Raw genomic sequence first — 19,400 nt, 5'->3', positions numbered from 1 at the left:
GGGTAGGGAAGCAAGAGCAAATTTGCTGCTCGTGGCAGCAGACTGTTCTTGCTTCCTGGGACCCTGCAATGGGATCCTCCCACCACCAGGGGGAGCTCTAGCCCCCCCGGTGCTCGTCCAGGGGCTAACAGGGAGCATGGGGCCAGGACACTGCTCCCTGCCCTGGTGGGGGCTGCCTGCTGCCGGGATGTAGACAATGTTCTCCTGCCCTGGCAGCGGGGATCTCTCAGCCCCAGCTCCCTGTTCAGGGCAGGGGTCTTGGAAAGAGCTGCTTGGGAGAGGCAGGTCCCAGGTCTGCCGTCATGGGTCCAGCAGATCAGAGAAGGTAGCTGGGACCTGCCCCTCTCCTGCAGCTCTTTCCAAGCCCCGCTTGTCCGATTGGGGCACGAGGCTGGGACAGTTCCCAGTCCCCGCTCCGCAATCACGGGGCGGGGGCTGAAGAGCTTGTGTTCCCTGCTCAGCTCTACAACTGGAGCTAGGTGGGGAACTGGCTCTCCAGCCCCACCAGCAGGGAGCTCCCAGTGCTGGCTCCATGGTTGTGGGGCCAGCGTTGGGAGATCCTGATTTTTACGACTCTCCCAGCGCCGGCCCTATGACTGTGGAGCTTGCGACTGTGGAGTTGGTGCTGGGAGATAAGGATCCCCAACTGTGATGGTGAAGCGGGGGCTGGGACATAAGGATTGCCCAGGCCCCGCTGTCCGATCGGGATCTTGGAGCAGGGGGCTTGGAGCTCCCTGCTGCTGGGGAAGGGGGGCACAGTCCCTGCCCGAGCTCTGGTGGTGCAGCCTGCCCTGGCAGCAGGAAGCAATCCCCTGCCCCCTGGTGGCCGGCTGACCAGGAGCAGATTTACTCCCAGTCAGGCATTTACACGAGCGCTACTGTGCAGTTAGTACTCGTAAGTAAATGTGCTACTTGCATTTGCAGGTTGCAAATTTACTCGCGATTAGCGAGGTTTACTAAGCCGTATGCATGTGCACGTGTAGATGCACATGCTTACTGCCCAGTAAATATGCTACTGGGCAGTAAAGCATTTCGTGTGGACGCACCCAGTGCCTCCTCCACACAAAAGGTTGCGTGTGACTGAGTCGGAAAGTGAACACCGTTCTCCAGAAGTGCTAATCCACTGCTTTTGCTGCAAGAACACTCTTCTTCCAAAGCCTCTAGGAAAAGAGCAGCAAAAAGAGTGAAAAATGATTGGTACGATTAATGTTGCCTGAATTTTATGTGCGGCAGGAAAGAGGAGAATGAGTCATAAATGCTGCTGGAGTATCCAAGCTTATGAATTTTTCTTTATGTGGCAAATCATGAGTCTTGGCATGCTGTGGACCTTTAAAAAGAAGAGCCTATTAAAAAAACGGAAAAGGTAGAAGACCGGATGATTTCATTCAAGGTGAATTTGACCTCTGCTGCCTATACCTACATGCCATTAGTTTCCTTTCAGAGTGAATTATTCAGGGAGAGCACAATGGCCCTTATTGTAAAGAGTTCAGATGGAAAGACAGAGAGTCTATGGTACGAACACAGAAAATGAGAACTTCTGAGGCTACCTTGAATGGCAGCGCTGCTTTAAGCTAGGGTCAAGAGACTGATGAAAGGATTATTCAAGGGAAGGCCACATCCACACAGGCAGGAGAAGCTTGTTCTTCTTTTTAATGATGTTAAAAGCAAGCAGGACCTGGGCATTTGGCACCTAGAGGGAGAGAAGCAAGGTCCGGGAGCAAGCCAAGTGACTACCCCCAGGAATTGTACGGCAGGGAGAAGAAATGTTGATTTTAAACATCATAAATGAGGAGTGAGACTGGGCCCTTGTCTTATTTGGCAGTACAGTGAATGAGGAACCTGGTCGGAGGCAGTCTGCTGCTTCAGTGCTTTAGGGAATAACAAGAGACAAGGAGGATGAAGAGAGGGAGCTGTCACGGTGCAGCACGATGGGAGCCAGCGTGGCAGAGAGCTAGCCTGCGGCACAGCGGCAATGACGAGAGGACAACAGAAGGACATGTTTAATGGATGCTTTTGCAAACACAGCTCAGAATCGATAAGGGTAGGCGACTTTCTCCGGGGCTGGGAAGAGAAGCGAACATTTAGCGTGGTCCTGGAGACTTTTGTCTCATCGGAGAAGCGACAGAAATGCCAGAATCCTGGTCTTGACGTGGGACCTGGGTAATGGAGCAGGAAATGCAAAGGGGCTGTTGAAAAGGATGCAGCACTGAGCTTTACAGAGCAAATCAGATGTTTTAGCGCAGCTTTGACAGCCAAAGCCGAATCAAACTGTGGAACAGAATTTGCTGCGCCTGCCAACTCGGAAGACATGCCAAAGGCAAGAATTTTGTGGTATATTTGAAGGCATGTTAGCTACACTCCTGGACTCTGAGGCTTAGCAATGGGCCCATCCTTTTAATCTTTGTCTAACAGCTTACAGCATCTTCCAGAATAACTTCATGCCTGCTGCTTCAGCTGGGATGCACAAGAACTGCCTCTTTGTATTTCTTCTTAGCATGAAGAACCTGAGCCAGACTCAGGGGCAAGGAGTGCAAAGGAAAGTCAGGGCTGCTCGAATATCATTGTTCTCTGGGTGAAGTCAAGCCATAGCAGACCTCTCTCAGCCACCACCCTCTGCCTCTGCCCTCTCATACCTCATTGTAGGATGCCTTCTAAAAAGCACACCCGCTGGCACAATATACAGCAGCCTCCTGGCTGCTCTATCCCTCGGAGCCTGAAAACTGGACCCCAAGACTTGTCTTGTAAATCTGATGGATGTGAAAACCTCCTGCCACCTTGATTAATCCGTACCTTAAGTGGCCGACTGCGACGGGGAGGAGGCTGACTTGCTCACTGCTGCACATTGATTTCATTGAGTCTTCGGCGGGGCCTCACCATCCTCGGACTTTTTTCATTTGGTATCACCTTCAAACTAGGAAGAAGCACATCTTCTGGGCCAGCCATGCTCCTGGACCCTGAGGCTTTGCAATGGGCCCATCAGGCTTCTCTTCTGTTTTTCATTTGCCTTTTAATCCTGGTCTAAAAGCTTACAGCATCCTCCAGAAACAACTGCATGCCTGCTGCTTCAGCTGGGGTGCATATGAACTGTCTCTGTATTCTCAGCATAACGGACCTTCGCCTTTCAGGCCCACAGGCCGGATGCATGGCGCAAGGCCAGTCCCCGGGCTGGATTCCTTGTGGGGTTGGCATATCCCACGCACCCAGACTGGGCCCCATGCCACCCTGGTCAGGCCTAGTGCTGCTTTGGCTTGGCCCCATGAACCAGGATCAGGCCCCCATGCTACCCCAGCCTCATGCACCTGCTCTGGGGCACAAGGCCAGGCTCCCCTGGGTTTGGAAATTTGGCAGCAGTGAAGTGGTACTTAATGCTGCCACTGCTCCCCCATTACCAACTTTTTGGACCCAAGGGGAGCCCAGTGGGATAAATGACACAGCTGTGCAGGCTGGCTCTGCCCACGAGCCAGGAGCTGAGTACCCGTGTTCTAGACTATCACCTAATGTACCGGTATGTATGCATGTAAACTGGTTTGCTGCACTTCAGTTCGATATCTATGGAGAGATTATGAATTTACCAGAGCACTCCTAATTTTGCCTGCTCCTTTCAGGTTTCATTCTGCTTTCTTTATACTGAATAGCATCCAAAATGCCCCCAAACAGCGGCTCTGTGGGTAGCCCAAAGAGGCTCCTGGCAGAGTGTAGTCCTTTTTCATAGTTTCATAGTTTTAGGGTCGGAAGGGACCTAATAGATCTTCTAGCCCGACCCCCCGCCAGGGCGGGAGAACAACAAAAAACCCCCCAAAAAACAAAAAAAACGGGACTCAAATGAGTCCAACCAGGTAGGTATCCAGCCTCTTCTTAAAGATCCCCAGGGTAGGGGCCAGCACCACCTCCCTTGGAAGTTGGTTCCAGCTCCTAGCCGCCCTAACTGTGAAGTAGTTTTTTCGGATGTCCAATCTGTACCTCCTCTCCATCAACTTGTGCCCATTACTCCTTGTTATGCCAGCGGGGGCTAGGGGAAACAGCGTCTCCCCCAAACCCTTCTGGTTCCCCCTAGTGAGTTTATAGACGGTCACCAGGTCCCCCCTCAGCCTTCTCTTGTGGAGGCTGAATAGGTTCAGGTCCCGCAGTCTCTCACTGTAGGGTCTGCCCTGTTGTCCCCGGATCATGCGGGTGGCCCTCCTCTGGACCCTCTCCATGTTGTCCACATCCCTCCTGAAATGGGGCGCACAGAACTGGACACAATACTCCAGCTGCGGCCTGACCAGCGTCGCATAGAGGGGGAGGATCACCTCCCTGGCTCTACTCGAGATGCACCTGTGGATGCACGACAAGGTCCGGTTAGCCCTGCCAACCATGACCTCGCATTGTCGGCCCATGTTCATCTTGGAGTCAGTAATGCCACCAAGATCCCTTTCCGCCTCCGTGCTCTCAAGTAGGGAGTTCCTGGTTGAAGAGATGGCTAAAATACATCTCAATGCAGCAGGAGCTCATCCACGGCAATTCGATGTGACCGTTACTGTCCAATGCACAGTTCCAGGGAGGAGTCGGGCCTCTAAAGGAGCCTCCCGGCGTTTGATTTTCTGGGCTGCGATGGGATGACAACTCTTCGCAAAGGCACGCCAAGCCTTTCTACTGAGTCAGGTTAAAATCAGGAGAGGCTGAGAAAGGGGGTGTATAAATGCGTGGCACAATGAGGACCTGCTCATGACTGCTGATTGTGGGACTAGTTGCAATGGGAACAATAAAAAATGACAGGATCAGCAGCAAACTATATATACGACTTTGTGGTAGCTACTTAGAGCTCTTCACACACAAGAGCCTCTTGACCTTCCTAGCCCTTGGCTCTGCCAGGCTCCTGAGCCTCATTTGCTCTCCAGAAAAGAGCAAGGAAAGGTGTCTCTTTGCAAGCTGGCACAGCAGGAGGCTGCGTAGTGCTGCCAGCTCGTCCTTGCTGCTGGGTGGCAGCACATGTCCTCGCCCACAGGAGGGGAGGAAGGAGCAGGGCCTGGATCTGTTCCAACAACCTGGCTCGTCATACCCGAGTGTTTAGATCTCAAATCCTGCCTTTTGGTCCCCACCTCTGATGTGGGATGGAAAAAGCCTCAGACAGCATCCTGAATGACTTGTATCCAGGGCCACAGCACAGGAACCAGGACCCGTTTCAATGTTTAAGCAGATATCTGCTGCTTTCGTGGGTTCTCAAGCCCCGAGTGCCTTCACTGGGGCCGGGAGTCTCCCAACTCATCCTCAACCTTGGCCAAAATTTAGTCTGTAAGACTAAGAGCTGGACCAGTTTTCTATGGGCTTTCTTCTCCCATATAGAGCTGCTTAACTGCAGCCCCTTACCTCATCATTGTTTTTATTCACCCATTTGTCCAAGGATCTGACTCCATTCTCCCAACGCCAGCCTAGCAGAGTAAAGGGGCTCCAAGTGAATGCAGATACAACTTTAACGCCTCTTTAACCTGCCAGAACAGGGTAAAGTATAGATGAGAACAAACCTTCTGATCTGTCTGGCACCTTAACAGGATCATGTTGGAAGGTGTTGCCAGCAAGCACTCTTTGATGTATGGGCAATTCAGCAAAGCCAGCGACGTACTTGCTGCCCTTCATTCTGGCTAAATTAAGTAGTTAAGCTTCTCGAGGAAGTCATTCAGCTGAAATAACATAAGCCAGTACCCTGAAAGTACTAGGCACATGTAAGACTGCTTGCAGGGACATGGTTTGGGGCTTAGCTGAGTTGCAGCTGGGGGGGTTCAGAAGCAGAAAGCCTGAAAAAAAACAGAGGATAGATGCAAGATGCAGGTGGGGTGCAGTGCTGGAAGGATGCAGAGAGAGATAAGTTGTGGAAAGTCAGCCTGGGCAATTCTGCCTAGGGACTGTGCACATTCATACACGGCAGCAAGATCGCACCAAAACAGTATTTAGCTCCTAGATTCAATTTTTCCTTCCAGAAGAAACAACACCAAAAGTCCTTGAAACAGGTTAGCTGCTTGGCCTAAAGAGTGTTAACAGTAGCTGATACAAACAGACTGTAAGGACCCTTGGAAAGATATGGGGCTCCATATATTAGTTTCTACTGATCTGGCGATAGTGGTTTTTCAAAGTACTTGACTTAAGGCTTTTTAAAATAACTCAATACAAATTAAAAAGTGACAATGAGACACCCAAAGGGCCCAGCGATAACGCTACCATTACATGCCAGAAAGCACGCAGGCGATCCCTCCGGATGGGTACCCAACTTTACGGCTGTTGTTGGATGCTGGCTTCAGATGCCTGCAAGGGCTAACCGGCATCACAGACGGGGTAGAGAATCACAGTGAGAAGTGAACCCTGTGACCTGCAGCAGTCGATGGTTTGCTAAACCGAGGCATTTGCCTTCTGAGTCATCAGTTCCGGCCTGTAGTTATCTAGAAACGTAGATCTATTTCCATCTCGTGTTCTTGGCACCGTACCACTGAACACACCACTAAAACCCATTTCCTCGCAGAAAATGTTGTGTCAGCATCTATTGCCCATGCTATAGCCACAGTAACCTGGCCGCACCAGCTTCAAAAGTCAACCCCCGTGATGACTCCATGACCCTGGAGGTTGGTCCTTCATATACCTTGGCATGACACCTGCCTTTCCAAACTCAGTGTTACTTTATAAGATGCCACACTGCTTTTCCTTCTGCCTAACTTGAGACTAATATGGGAGACTATGGGGACCTTTACCATCTTGAATTTTCCCTGAGCCTTAGGAAGGGTGTGTGAGCCCAAAAGCTTGCAGAAAACGATATTTTTTTTTGTGATTTCTTAGTTGGTCTAATAAACAGTATCATCTCTGAACCAAGAGTCCTGGAGTTTTGCATTTCTTTCCATGCAGTGTTAAAGCAATCAGGACTCGTAGTAGAGATGGTCTCTTTTATTAGACCAAGATTTTTGCAAAAAAACAAATCAATTTTTTTGCAAAAATCTTGTTGGTCTAATAAAAGAGATCATCTCTACTACAAGTCCTGATTGCTTTTTCCTCTGGACCAATACGGCTACAATCTGGATACCTGAGTGCAGCGTTAAGGGCTTTCATGGAAAGCTAAGGTACCCTTAACCCTTGGTGTTATCTGGCTCTCAGCGTGGGGTTTGATAAGGATGGACCTCCCCAGAAAACAACTTGACTTGGAAAGTATCTAAACTGCCAGGGTTCATCTGGATCTCTGTGTTTTTGGGTTACCTGATCCAGCTACATTTTACCCCGTCTGTACGTAATGGCTGCATCATCTTATTCAACCTCTCCCCAGCTGACCCAAGACTCGGGAAGGCAGAGCCCTGCATTCTTCCCTCCGTACCTTTCATAGTTTGAACTCCCCCGGCACCACTGATTCTGCAACCTTGTTTTTCTTTTAACACAGCTAATTTTCCCCTTTCCCATTTAACCGAACTTTCAGCAGGCTGGTGGTGCAGGATAGCAGGGCTGGACTGAATTCAAGACCGGCTCACAGACACGGCCTCAATTTGAGTTACGGCAAGGCTGCTAAAATTAGAAGGACCGCACTCTTCACAGGGGAAAGGAGGGCGAACTTTTTGCCGTAATGCTCACAGCTGGACCTCGAGACCCGCAGCTCCTTGGAGCGCCACCATCTCCATTCAAGCAGGTCGCGTCTGCTAGAGACGCGCCGAAACATCGTCGTTGTGCAGCAGGACGCGGACTTGAGCAACGTGAGTTATTCTGGAGCAGCTTGTGCCTCCTGCATGGCAATGTTACAGGTTTTGTTTAACAGACTCTTCCCCAGATGGTGCCGGTAACCTGGCGAGTTTATATGAAGGAGGATTTTGAATCAAACTTCTTTATTTTTATTTTTAGAGAAGCCTACCTAAGGACCAAATTCACCTCTGTGGAACTACTTTAGGGTTGGGGCTATGCAAATAGTTCTTGTGAGAGGCAAGAGGGGGCGTTTTGAAAGATGCCGCCCCCTCAAATTAATTCAGGTTGAACTTCAGTTGAAATGGTTTGGTTTTCCCCGCCCCTCACCGAAAGGAGAACCTGAAAAATCCAGTTTCCTTCTGCAAAAAATCTTTTCTTCTACCCAATGCAAAATGTTCCCTTTTCAGGCGCTTTGAAGCAAGACGCAGGAAATGCAGGGCAGAATTCACAGGAGGACGAGGAGGAAGTGGCGGTCCCCGTTATCTTGACACACATCGAACAACAAAGCAGAGCAGGAAACGGCCCGTGACAGTGCAGGACTGGACTCGATGAGCCAAGAGGAAGCTTTCAAGTCCCACATCCAACAGCCCTGGTTCTTGCGGGCCCAGGTTCACTTCCCTCATCTGCTTGTGAAGGCTGAACCCACCTCCCAAGGTAGTCCCTAACCACTAGGCCCTACAGTCCGCGAAGAGCAGGGGATTCACAGTCTCTCCTGCCAGTGCTCTCCCATTTTGTACGAGCAAAATAGTCCCTACAGCAGGGACTGGGACTCAGGGGTCTCATCTCCCAAATGAGCATCTGAATTGGCAGCCCACAAGCACCCTTTCAGTGCGGGACTTGCAGACTCAATTAATGTGGATTTGAATCAAAGAGCTCCAGCAGGAGGGACCGAGGGAGTCCAAAGCTTCGCGAGCTAGGATGCTCACCCAAGACCCACATCCACGCTCTGACGGAGGGCAGAGATTTGAACCAGAGTGAGGGCCGTGTGGGGGAATGGCCCAACTACCAGGCTATTGGGGATCTTCAGGTAGGGCAGCCGGGTGAAGTAGCAACCGACTGGATAGTGAGCGACGGGCAGGATCTGAACCGGTGGTCTCCATACAGTTCTGGGATGTAGGCTCCCTTTTGGCTTCTGGTTACTGCTCTGAATTAGCAGTAAGAGATGCAGGACGCAGGCAGCCATACATAGCGAGGTTGCTATGCCATACATTAACATGCTCAGGCTGCACTGTTTCAAAGATACCTACTTGGCCTCTGCCTACATCCTCAACATATCCCCTGGGCCTAGGTCTTGCCTGAAACCTGACTCCCATTACCCAGTTCTCTGCCTCCTCTCACTACGGGCCATTACATAACGATTGCTGGGGAAAGCATGGTTGAAAACTAGCTAGGAAAACCCTCCACTTGCAACTACCTTGTTCTTGTTCCAGTTGCGGCCCCAAACACAGCAGTCTTTCCTGCCCAAGTGCAGGGGGGCTGGACCTGATGATCTGTAAGGTCCCTTAACATCTATGAAACTATGAAAAGCAACCTAGAAGGGACTCTCACGTGCGCTGCTGGTACTCTGAAGTGCCTGCTATAACTGAAAGAGCCGCCTATCGTTTTGGCCCCTTCCCCCTTGTTACACCACGAACTAGGTCACGTCACACTTTGTACTTCCCATTGTGATTGTGTCTCATGCTTGCACACGGCTGTGAAGTGCAATCGGACTCATCTGAAAGCTGCTGTTTGATTAGCTGCCACTGGGATGCCTAAGGAGGAAGCCTTTCCAGGGCAAAAGCTCTCCTAAGCTTTCAGGAGCTCTGATCTAGCAGCACAAATACTGCCCTTAAGGTTGCCCTCGTGTTAAACTCCATGGATTTTTTTTTCTTCTAAATTCCCGGGAGAAATTTCCAAACCCGAGGGAGGCGTGAGTAAGGCACGTGAGCACTGGTGAGCTCGACGTATGATTCTGAAAGCACGCCCCCGCCTTGAGAGAGCAATCTTGTTTTCAGCTGTGCTCTCAGAAACAGGCTGGGTGTAGATACAGCAGCTGGATGATCCAATAAAAACCATCTTCATTTCCAGAGCTTTGCTGCTAGATTTCAGATCAGATGAAAGCGGTCCTCCCTCCTGTACAGAGTCACCTCTAGAGTCTGACATTTCTCTGGGTCAGAGTTTCACAAACCATTACTACTTACTTACCTTGCCTAAGTATTTGTCCTCTCCCCCTTACCACAGCATTTTTAAGCCCTTCATCATCTTGAATGTACCTGTCCTCATTATAACATCTGTTACTATCTTCTGCTCTGCTCAGGCAGAGAGGCTCATGGACTTGGTTGGGCTCCCATAGGAAAGCATATCGAGAAAAGGGGGTTGAATTAATGTTTCCTAAATCTTCAGTTAACTGCCACATCCTTTGACCTTTATAGCAATGCCAGGCAGATCCAGTATGGTAGGCACTGTGTCTACATGCATCCATACAGTAAGAAGCAGGACTAGGCATCGAGATGTTGCAATCTCAATCGACAAGGCAGAAAAAGGAAGGATTGTTATTCCCATTTTACAGATGGTTCGTTGAGGCACACAGAGGGTGATGTGTGCTGTCCAAGGGACACATGATAGAGCTGGGACCTGAATCCTCTGCCACTCTGTCATCCTTCTCCCAGCCATGCACTGAAATCCCCTGGAAGCGGGTGGAAACATGGAATATTCCCGTATTTCCAGCACATAAAAACCCACTATCTCCATTATCCATGCAGATACACAACAAACCCTGGGAGAAAGTCAGCATTGCCACATTTACCATGTACCAGTTACCTGAACTCCTGCGGTTATGTCCTATATCAATCACAGGACAGCTCTTGCTAAATACCAACCAGTACACTGCTTCTGTTCGAGTGTAAAAACATACATGCATGCTCCCGTAGCTCACCAACCTGACTGGTGTACCAAAAAGGGGCATCACCACGTGAACACACTTGAGCCCTGTAGTTTTCACCTTCCATCCCAAAATCTGGAAATGACTTGCGGTCAAGGTGTAGCCATGACCCTTGCTTTCCCACTCCACCCATCCTCCCCCGTGTTTGCTGTCCATGTGGTCTAATAGGAAATGTGGCACAAATCTGGGGAACTTACAGCTTTCAGGATCCCCACAGCATCCTGCGGGAGCCACGACGGGTAGACGACTTCCTCATTCAGAATGGCTTCAAAGAGGTCATCTTCGTTCTCCGCTTCGAACGGGGCATGGCCACAGAGCATCTCATACAGCAGCACCCCCATGGCCCACCAGTCCACGTCAGGACCATACAGCATCTCCTGCAAGATCTAAAAGGGGGAGAAAAGGGGAATAAAATATTACTCCTTGAATTGAACTGCTTCTTTTCCAAGTGGGGAAGAAGATAGTGAAATATTAACATAAACCGAAGGCATCCTTGCCTGAGAGCTAACGGTGCTCTCTGATGGGTTGCAATCCAGCTGAAAATGCTCTGTTTTAAAGAAGGAATCAGAACTCGTGGCAGAGGTGATCTCTTTTATTAGACCAACTAGATGTTTGCAAAAAAAAGTCATTAATGGCAAGCTTTCGGGCACAAACGCCCTTCTTCAGGCATAGAAGAAAAGATTGTACAAGTTCTCTTGGGTAGACATGAAAGTTCATATTACTACATGGGAAATATGACTACATCCTGCTTACCACCAAACAACTTCGAGGTCAACAGACTATTCCAACTTTTCTCTGAGTCAAATTTGTTCCAAACAGGAGATTTCATTACACCTTCAACTCTGTGCAATATGAACTTTCATGTCTACCTAGGAGAACTTGTACAATCCTTTCTCCTATGCCCGAAGAAGGGTGTTTGTGCCCAAAAGCTTGCAATTAAAGACATTTTTTGGTTTGCAAACATCTACTTGGTCTAATAAAAGATCTCACCTCTGCCACGAGTTTGCCTCTAGACCAATATGGCTACAAACTGGATACCTGTTCTACAGATGGCTCTGCAGAAAAACAGAAGGACTAAACTACCTGCCAAAATGCTGGGCACAGGAATAAAATCCGACAAACATCAGCTCTGCCTAACGGGCCTTTTAAAAACATGTGCTGAGCAAGAGACAATCAGGGGTGGAAGGGAATTTCAGTCAAATGGTTCTCAGTGAGAGGAGTGGTGGGATCCGCTCTGTGGTCTCCCCTTGTTTCCATCAGCACAGTTTCGAAGGAAACATTTCCGGCTAAGGGAAGGGGTACATGTGTGTAGGTGGTGGGGGAGAGGAGGAAAGAGGGAGTGGGGGCAGAGTAACATTGACCACAAGGAACAAATCCGGGAGCAGCAGAGCCACGCTCAGTGCAGCTGGTGGGAGCTGCATGGGAAGGTGTTCCTTAAAGGTGTGTGCTCATTTAAAAATCAGATAGATGAACGATGGGGGTGAAGTGGAAAGAGGCCAGTAAGAGCAGCGGAGGGGGGGGAAGGTGGGATTTTGCAGCCTTGGGACAGTAGTCACTTTCTGTGCTCAGCATTTTGACAGGTAGTTTCGTCCTTCCATTTTTCAAGGTCTATTTCCCTCCCCTGGGCGGACCAGACACCCTCAGTGCTGCCCACGACAGCAAGCGGAGTTGCTTGATTTTCACTAACTGGAGGGGCACTAAGTGTGAGTACACCTCTGAGACCAAGCGTGCAGGCCCAATAAGCAGAGAGAGGTCACTGGACTGCTGCCACTTGGAGCTACGTGGGTTTTCTTCTGGATGAAGAAGGGCAGTAGCATCACTAGGGGTGGGCGAGCAGGTGCTGACTTAAAGGGGGCACAAGAATGGCAGCCCTAACCACTGCTAGCCCTGTTGCAGCCGCTGCCCTGGGTGCAAAAACTGCTTGGGGAAGATTCCCCTGCACATACCTCGGGAGCGATGTAGTCTGGCGTGCCGCAAAATGTCCCTGTGGTAATTCCATTGCAAATGCCCTCCTTGCACATTCCAAAATCTGCCAGCTTGCAGTGACCCTCGTGATCCAAGAGCACGTTATCGAGCTTCAGGTCCCTGCAACAGCAAGCAACGCGACTGTTATTTTAACTGCGGTGCTGTACACACCCAAATGCAGATGCAATCCCGGCTCTCCAGAGCTGGAAATAAAATCTGCCTAAATGCACTGCTAGCCCTGATGGCCCATGGCTTGACATCTGCTGGAAATGCAAACCTGTATGTGTATGCGCAAGTCTGACTTCTGCGGAAGGGAGGGATGGAAGGGAGCTGAGTTCATGTGAGCGGATGCTGGTCTGAGCTTCCCCACACAACTTTCTCTGTGCACCACCCATCTGGCTTGCACTGTGTGCCCAACTGGCACAACGCCGTGCTAGTCGAGTCCTGAGACTCATCTGAATGATGGCTGCCCCTCGCATCTCATCATACAATGGTGCTTATGATGCAGCAAAATGTACTGCACACATGCTCTGGCTCAGCAGAGCAGAAATAAAGCACGGGTGTAAAGTTGGAAGTGCTTTTCCAAGTTGGGTGTCTCCTGTGGTGCCCCCTGATGGGGTGTGTTACCGCTGTTTTAACTCAGATGGGAAAAGAAAGGAAGATACGAAAGGCCTCACTGATGAGACCAACAGTCCCTCTAGCTCAGTATCCTGTCTCTGACTGTGGCAGTGGTAGATGCTTTACCAGAAAAGCAACGTGTCTAGTGTAACCCATCCCGTGCCGTACCCTCCCTGGCATCAACCATCATAGGACTAGAGGTCTCAGAAGATACATCTCTACCTGTTGCTTTTAAGAATAGTGAACCTGTCCTCCATGAATCTGTGTAATGCTGGGTGCGTCTACACGAGACGCTTACTGCGCATTAGCCTAAGAACACCGTGCAGCTGTGTGTCATGGCAAAAACCGTGCTAATAGCCTACGGCGCAGTGCTACTAGGCTAAGCGTCACTCAATAACTGTGCACCGGTAATTTTAGGTACTGCACATTGAGTTAGTCCTTTATTAAGGAAGTAGTAAACTAAATATGCACTATCTAAGGCGCATTAATGAACGTGTAGATGCATCCGCTGAAGCCTAAATGTTCTCACAGGCACTGATTTGAGGTTGGTGGTACTGAAATATTTATACCCACGTGCCATTTGGTTATTTATGCTCTCCTTGTGCTGTCCTAATTGTCAAAGTGATCTGAATCAGGCCCTGGCAGGGCACCGGTGCAGGAAGCAGGTATTTTCCAATGCATCCGGAGATAAGGGTTGAATCCAAGAACAACAGAGTCCAAAGGACCAGGCAGCTGAAGGAAGTCTGTCAGCCGTCTCACCGCGTGATGGCCCCAGGGAATACTCTACAGTCGCAAGCGAAGTCAGGAGCACAGACACATAGCGCCGGAGCCATCTGTGTACCCAGACAACAACTTCCTAAAAATACATCCAGCTCTTGGCATCTGGGTCCTTCCACTAACAGATCAGAGCCGCGCACAGCCACAAATGGGGAAAGACAGGGGGAACAGACAGTGTCTAAAAGGATGTTACCATCCCCGGCAGGTGCAATAGAGGCTACGCGCACATATCTAAATGGGAACAGGCTCTATTTCCTTTTCACAGTTTGGGAAAGATTAAAAAAAAAATCCCACAAGTGATTTAGGCTCTCAGACACATTTGGCTTGTACAGCAGCCTGTGAAATAAGCCAGGGCTGTTTCTTGTGTGGCACACGCTCAACACTTCAGCCTGGCCTTAGAGCAGATGCAACCCTTGTGAGCTCGAAAGCCACTCTGGGCATCTGCCTTCGGCACTAACGTGGCCTCTGTTACCCCAATATTCAGGGGCTGCACCATCGGGGTGTATTTTTCACAACAGTTGTGCGAGGGAGGGAGGTGCTGTTAGATCCGTGTCACCAGGAAGTGCCATGAACTCTATTTAGGCACCGAAGCATCTTTGCGGACCTGGGGCCTTGCTGACTTATGCAGTATTCACATAGGAAGCCTGTATTAGAAGAGGGATTTGGACCTGGATTTGCATCTAGTGCTCTAACCACTGGAAAGTCCTTCCTCTCTATTACAGTGACATGAAAGAGCGGGACTGTTATTTTTAGGAAGGTGTTTCTGTCAGCTGTCCTACCCTCCCAGGAAACACCTCTTTAACTATGCAGTGGAAGTTATCACCAGCTATTACAGATGACAGACTGGTGACCCTCATGCTATCAGGAGTCGGATCCTACCCCGAAGTGCTTCCCGAGAGACTGGAGTCCCTACTCTAGCAGATGGCAAATGAAATACAGAGAGATTTAAATGCCTGGCCAAAAATGAGCAGAGCCAGGAATACAGCCTGATTTTCCATGTAGCCATCCCGGCCCTCATTCACAAGATCCCACATCCTTTTGCACCATTTTATTATGATATGGGCCAGTGACAAGCACCCCTAAAATGGGAGTCGCTGCCCCCCTGACTACCTCATGTTCAGACTGAAGCAAAAACCACTGGGCCCGTGCACACGTCCAGGGACTGCTGTTCATGGGAGCTTGTGCTGCAGGATGTGCTCTGGACGGGATGCTCAAGAGAAGATCTTTTTAAAATGAAAAATACCCATAGGCCTTTATGGGCCAAGACTCATCCTGGAAGGGATTAGGTGGACACAGGGAGAGGTGTTATATGTGCCTGGTCATGACAGCCTGGACAGTGTACTCTGCAGAGTGGTTTACAGTCAGCTGCCGGGACTCTGCCTTGTGGTTACTGGCACATCTCTGAGCATAAAGGCAGGCCCTGTCCTTCAGGAATTTGCAGTAATGTGGTTAACACTGTGGTTTATTCTTGGCTCAGACTTTAAATCGAGAGAAATCTCTTTTTTTTTTGGTTCTAGGCAAGATGTAGTTACAACTACACATCCAGGTGGTGCACATCGGAGGTGTCCAAAGATCCAACAAGTGGTTGCAGATTCACCATTGGGGGGGGGCGGTATGGAGAGGAAATACTTGGAAATAGCTTGAAATATCCTGCCAGAAGAGCATGTATGAACAGAGAACACATCCATGTACCAGAACACATCCATGTACGACAACAGTCCACGCAGGCTGCAGTCCTTATGCATTTGGTTAAGTTTAGCTAAGTAGTGGGCTTTACTCTGAAGCTGCCACACCAGAGGCCTGTCTAGCAGGCCAACCATCTCCTCATTCTCCACCGCGTCCCAGCACCTTCAGCTTCCTCCCCTACAAGACAATCTACAGAAGTCCCGGGCTCCCTGCTAACTGGGGAAACGCCGTGATCATTATGGCATCAGTATGGCAGGAGCATAGTGCAGGTGCGAACAGACTGTGAGCTTGCTTGAATCCCCTCAAAAAAGATCTCTATTCAGGCAATTTCCACTAAATGTAAACCAGCTGCTGCCCACTGACATTCTGGGAGCAAGGACAGTCAACCACACCAAGGCAAAACTCCAGCAAAACTGGCTTTCTAGGCTTCCCTTCAATCCTGCTGAGCCTGTCTGACTCCTAATGCAACAAGGAGGACATTTGATGCGACTGGCAAATCCAAAGCTTGTATTTCATCATTTCAGAATGGGGCATTAATCTAGTCTCATTTGGCCCCCAGACCCTCCAAGACCGCTGGCCAAACTACACTATGTCAAACAAGCTCCACTTTGCTCTTCCCAAGCAGTCTTGGTGGTTATTTCTCAGGTGAGCTCGACTGTATTCATCTGTGTGCTCGCTGCTTTGCATTTATTGGCCTGGCTGGTCTTTATGCCACATGAGCCCGTGAGGTCACATTAAGAAATACCGCCCGGTTTCGAAGATTTACGAGGAGCTCTTCCATTTCAGGGGTGAGAAATCCGGGAAGCCGATGAAACTGGAAAGCATCCAGCCCGAATCCACCTCATTTCCTGAAGACGTGAGTTTTCCATTCAACATTTTCAGCAGTTCAGGGAAGCAATAAAGGCAGAGATGCTTTCTATGAGCTGAATGCTGAGATCCTTATGGGGTACCATTTTAACTGCTTTGCTGGCAACCCCCCACTGGACTAAGGGCTTTGCTCGCATTAAGAAATGCAGCTGTTGTACCTATAGTTCACTGCAGCCTGTCAGCTTACTGGGGCTGTTTTATTTCAGATGCAGAAGCAGCAGCCATGGGATTTTATTCGCTTTCTTGCCCCAAGTTATGTGCTCGTCTTGTGCATCTGCATCTTGGCGTCGGCGCTTCTCCAAAGAAAATTTGCAAATTGTCTCGGCCGCTCTGTGGCATGTTGCACACTCTGGCTTTTCTGGCATTATGGAGATATTCTCCAGTAAGTTCGATGGAGGCAAGAGCAAAATTTATAATGGGTGCACACCGCTCAGTCTGGTAAATAAAAGTACTCACCGGGTCCAGAAGAGCCAGGTTTTGCCACCCTCCTCCGCACCACATGTAACCTGAATAACTACTTCACAGGGCTACTCACATAGGAAGGCTGCTAGAAATAGTAAAATTGTGATTTTTCTGCTTCAGCTCACTAGGGGATTTAAGAACCATTCGCAGATCCATGGAAGTGATGGTACTTCCCCACCTCCCCTTTACCTAAAGCCTGGCTATGGCACTTGCCAGTGGTATGCGAGGCCTGGTCTTAAGTCTCTCCTCTGGCTCATCTCAAATAAGGATTTGAACCTCTCAGAAGCCAGCTCTAACCACCAAGTCATGGGTTTCCCTTAGTTTCTCCTATTAAAGCTGCTCCACTTTGTATAAATATGAAAACCTTCACTGAGAGAGGGAGAAAGAGAACAACCCTACACATTGGTGGCTAGAGCATTTGTCTGGAGAGGACTGCTGGGCTCCAGCCCCTGCTCCGATGAAAATGAAGGTGCTTGCTGCAAAGCTGAATGGCTTCAGTGGAAGAAATGGAGAGAGACCAACTGCGGACTACCCGGTGGCTAGGATGCAACCGGAGCAGCAAAACACCCAGGTTCAAGCCCCGGGTTCCAATCAGGAACAGGAGCGGCTTGAACATGGCTCTCCAAAATCTCCTGGCAGCCAGGGGAAACCGCTCTTTCTCCATTGTGAGAAGCACCAGATTCCCCTGGTGAATCTGGTCCTTTGCTTATAAATTGCCTTTGCTTTTACTACAAACAACCTAACAATTTCGGTTTGATCCAACCCTTTTCTGTCGATTTGCTAAAATAAAAAAAATAAAAAAAAAAATCAATCAAGTTGGATCTCTTCAAATAAGAGATCTATGCCATCCCTTCCCTCCTCCCCCTACACTGTCTTCAGTTCAGCTGCCAATCTGAAAATCAATTATTCGCACAGCTCTAATTTCCACGGACTTTGCATCAGGCCCAAAGTGAGCTCTGGTCCTCTGTTACTCCTTACGTACTTGGTAAGATGCTAATGCCGACCCATTAGAAGAAATCCTGCAGGTCTCATTGTTGATCAAGAGGTTTTCTTGCTAGGAAAACATTTAATTTCTACCAGATTTCCTAATATCAAGGCACTGTTTCTTTTGCTGACTAGGCGCTTTTGTAACTGGGAATTCCCCGTCTTAGGGCATCAGGGAAGTGCTATGCAAATGTCCAGAGCACAAGAAACGCTGAAGCAAAGGAAGTGTTGTCTCAAGAATACTTTCGCATTTGCTAGAGCCAAAGCTGAGCGTAAAACCCCAATCTGAGCGGCTGCTCTGTTTGTGAAGGTTGCCATATCAGTAGACACGGAGAAATATCACAATCACAAACGGAAAGAAATGATCAGCTTTTGAAAAAAGGAAGCCACAAAGTGGAGATCACAAACAGATCAAACTGTGCTGAGCTTGAGAGGGGAAAACAAATAGCTTGAAAAATGTAGGTCCACTGTAGAGGAAGAGAGAACTACTACCGCCTTTCCAACGTGACAGGTTTGCTTCCGTCCTGCTCTTGTACTTTGAAGGGGAAAGCAGCAAAGCTAGAGCAATCCTCTTCTGACATGTGGCACAAGGAGCAAAGAAAGGGAGCCCACTCTTCTGGAATGGAGCCAAAAGGACTAATGAAGGCAATATCTTACGGGTGATATAATATTAGCCAAAGAAAACCAGCGGCCACTTGGCCCTTTATGGCCCTAGTAATCTCTCCTGGCCAAGGTTCAGAGGGTAGGAATTGTCCTATAGGTCTGTGCTTCCAGAGCTTGATCCCAAAACTACATCCAGATTTAGAACGACCATTCCCAGCTGCTCCTTTTATTTAAAACATGAAATAACGGATCTCTCAGTAGCCCTGGAAAATGGAGCAACCAAGGTAAGAGTTTAGTTTGGTAAAATATGAGCGCACCAACTACCACTTTTCTCCCTAAATATTCTACTGGGTGAGTATAATCCTCCAATGAGTTGCAAACTGGCTGTTGGCAGCAAACTCTGTTCCAGATCACCAGTATCGTGTATGCAAAGGTTTGACCACATAACTATGACCACATAACTACGCATAGAAAAGTGTGCATCCTAGAACAGAGGCAAACCAGAAGCAACAAAAGAAAGGAAAAGCTTCCCCGTAGCAGCCCGGCTCCATGAAAATAAACAAATCACAAGTAAGAATTCAGTGTAATGCTAGCTACATTCAACGTGATGCAAAAGACTATATTCACAATGCTTTTTTCCACTGCCTTCCTAGAAAACCATGTTGAAAACACTTGCCGTACTTCAGGATAAAGGAATGATGGATGCTGCAGCGAAGGCTGCAAAATAGGCCCCCCATGGCCTGGACACTGGCCAACTGAAAGGTCATGTAGTTGTAGTATATACTGATGGCAAAGGTCAAATTCAGACCTAGAATAAGCAGTTGAAATCCTGCTG

At 49.1% G+C, this 19,400-nt stretch overlaps 1 protein-coding gene across 1 annotated transcript in view; it reads right to left on the bottom strand.

Annotated features, from left to right (window-relative positions):
* The window catches only part of PRKCH (protein kinase C eta), a 174,036-nt gene that overhangs the window by 14,439 nt on the left and 140,197 nt on the right, over window positions 1–19,400 (bottom strand). The window contains 2 exon segments of the mRNA XM_006023070.3: window positions 10,801–10,989; window positions 12,550–12,688. Of these exon segments, the coding sequence (XP_006023132.1) occupies window positions 10,801–10,989; window positions 12,550–12,688 (328 nt within the window).

Source organism: Alligator sinensis, unplaced genomic scaffold, assembly GCF_000455745.1.
Source record: "Alligator sinensis unplaced genomic scaffold, ASM45574v1 scaffold50_1, whole genome shotgun sequence".
NCBI classification, from domain to species: domain Eukaryota; kingdom Metazoa; phylum Chordata; order Crocodylia; family Alligatoridae; genus Alligator; species Alligator sinensis.
This window is presented reverse-complemented; position numbering and strand designations above follow the sequence as displayed.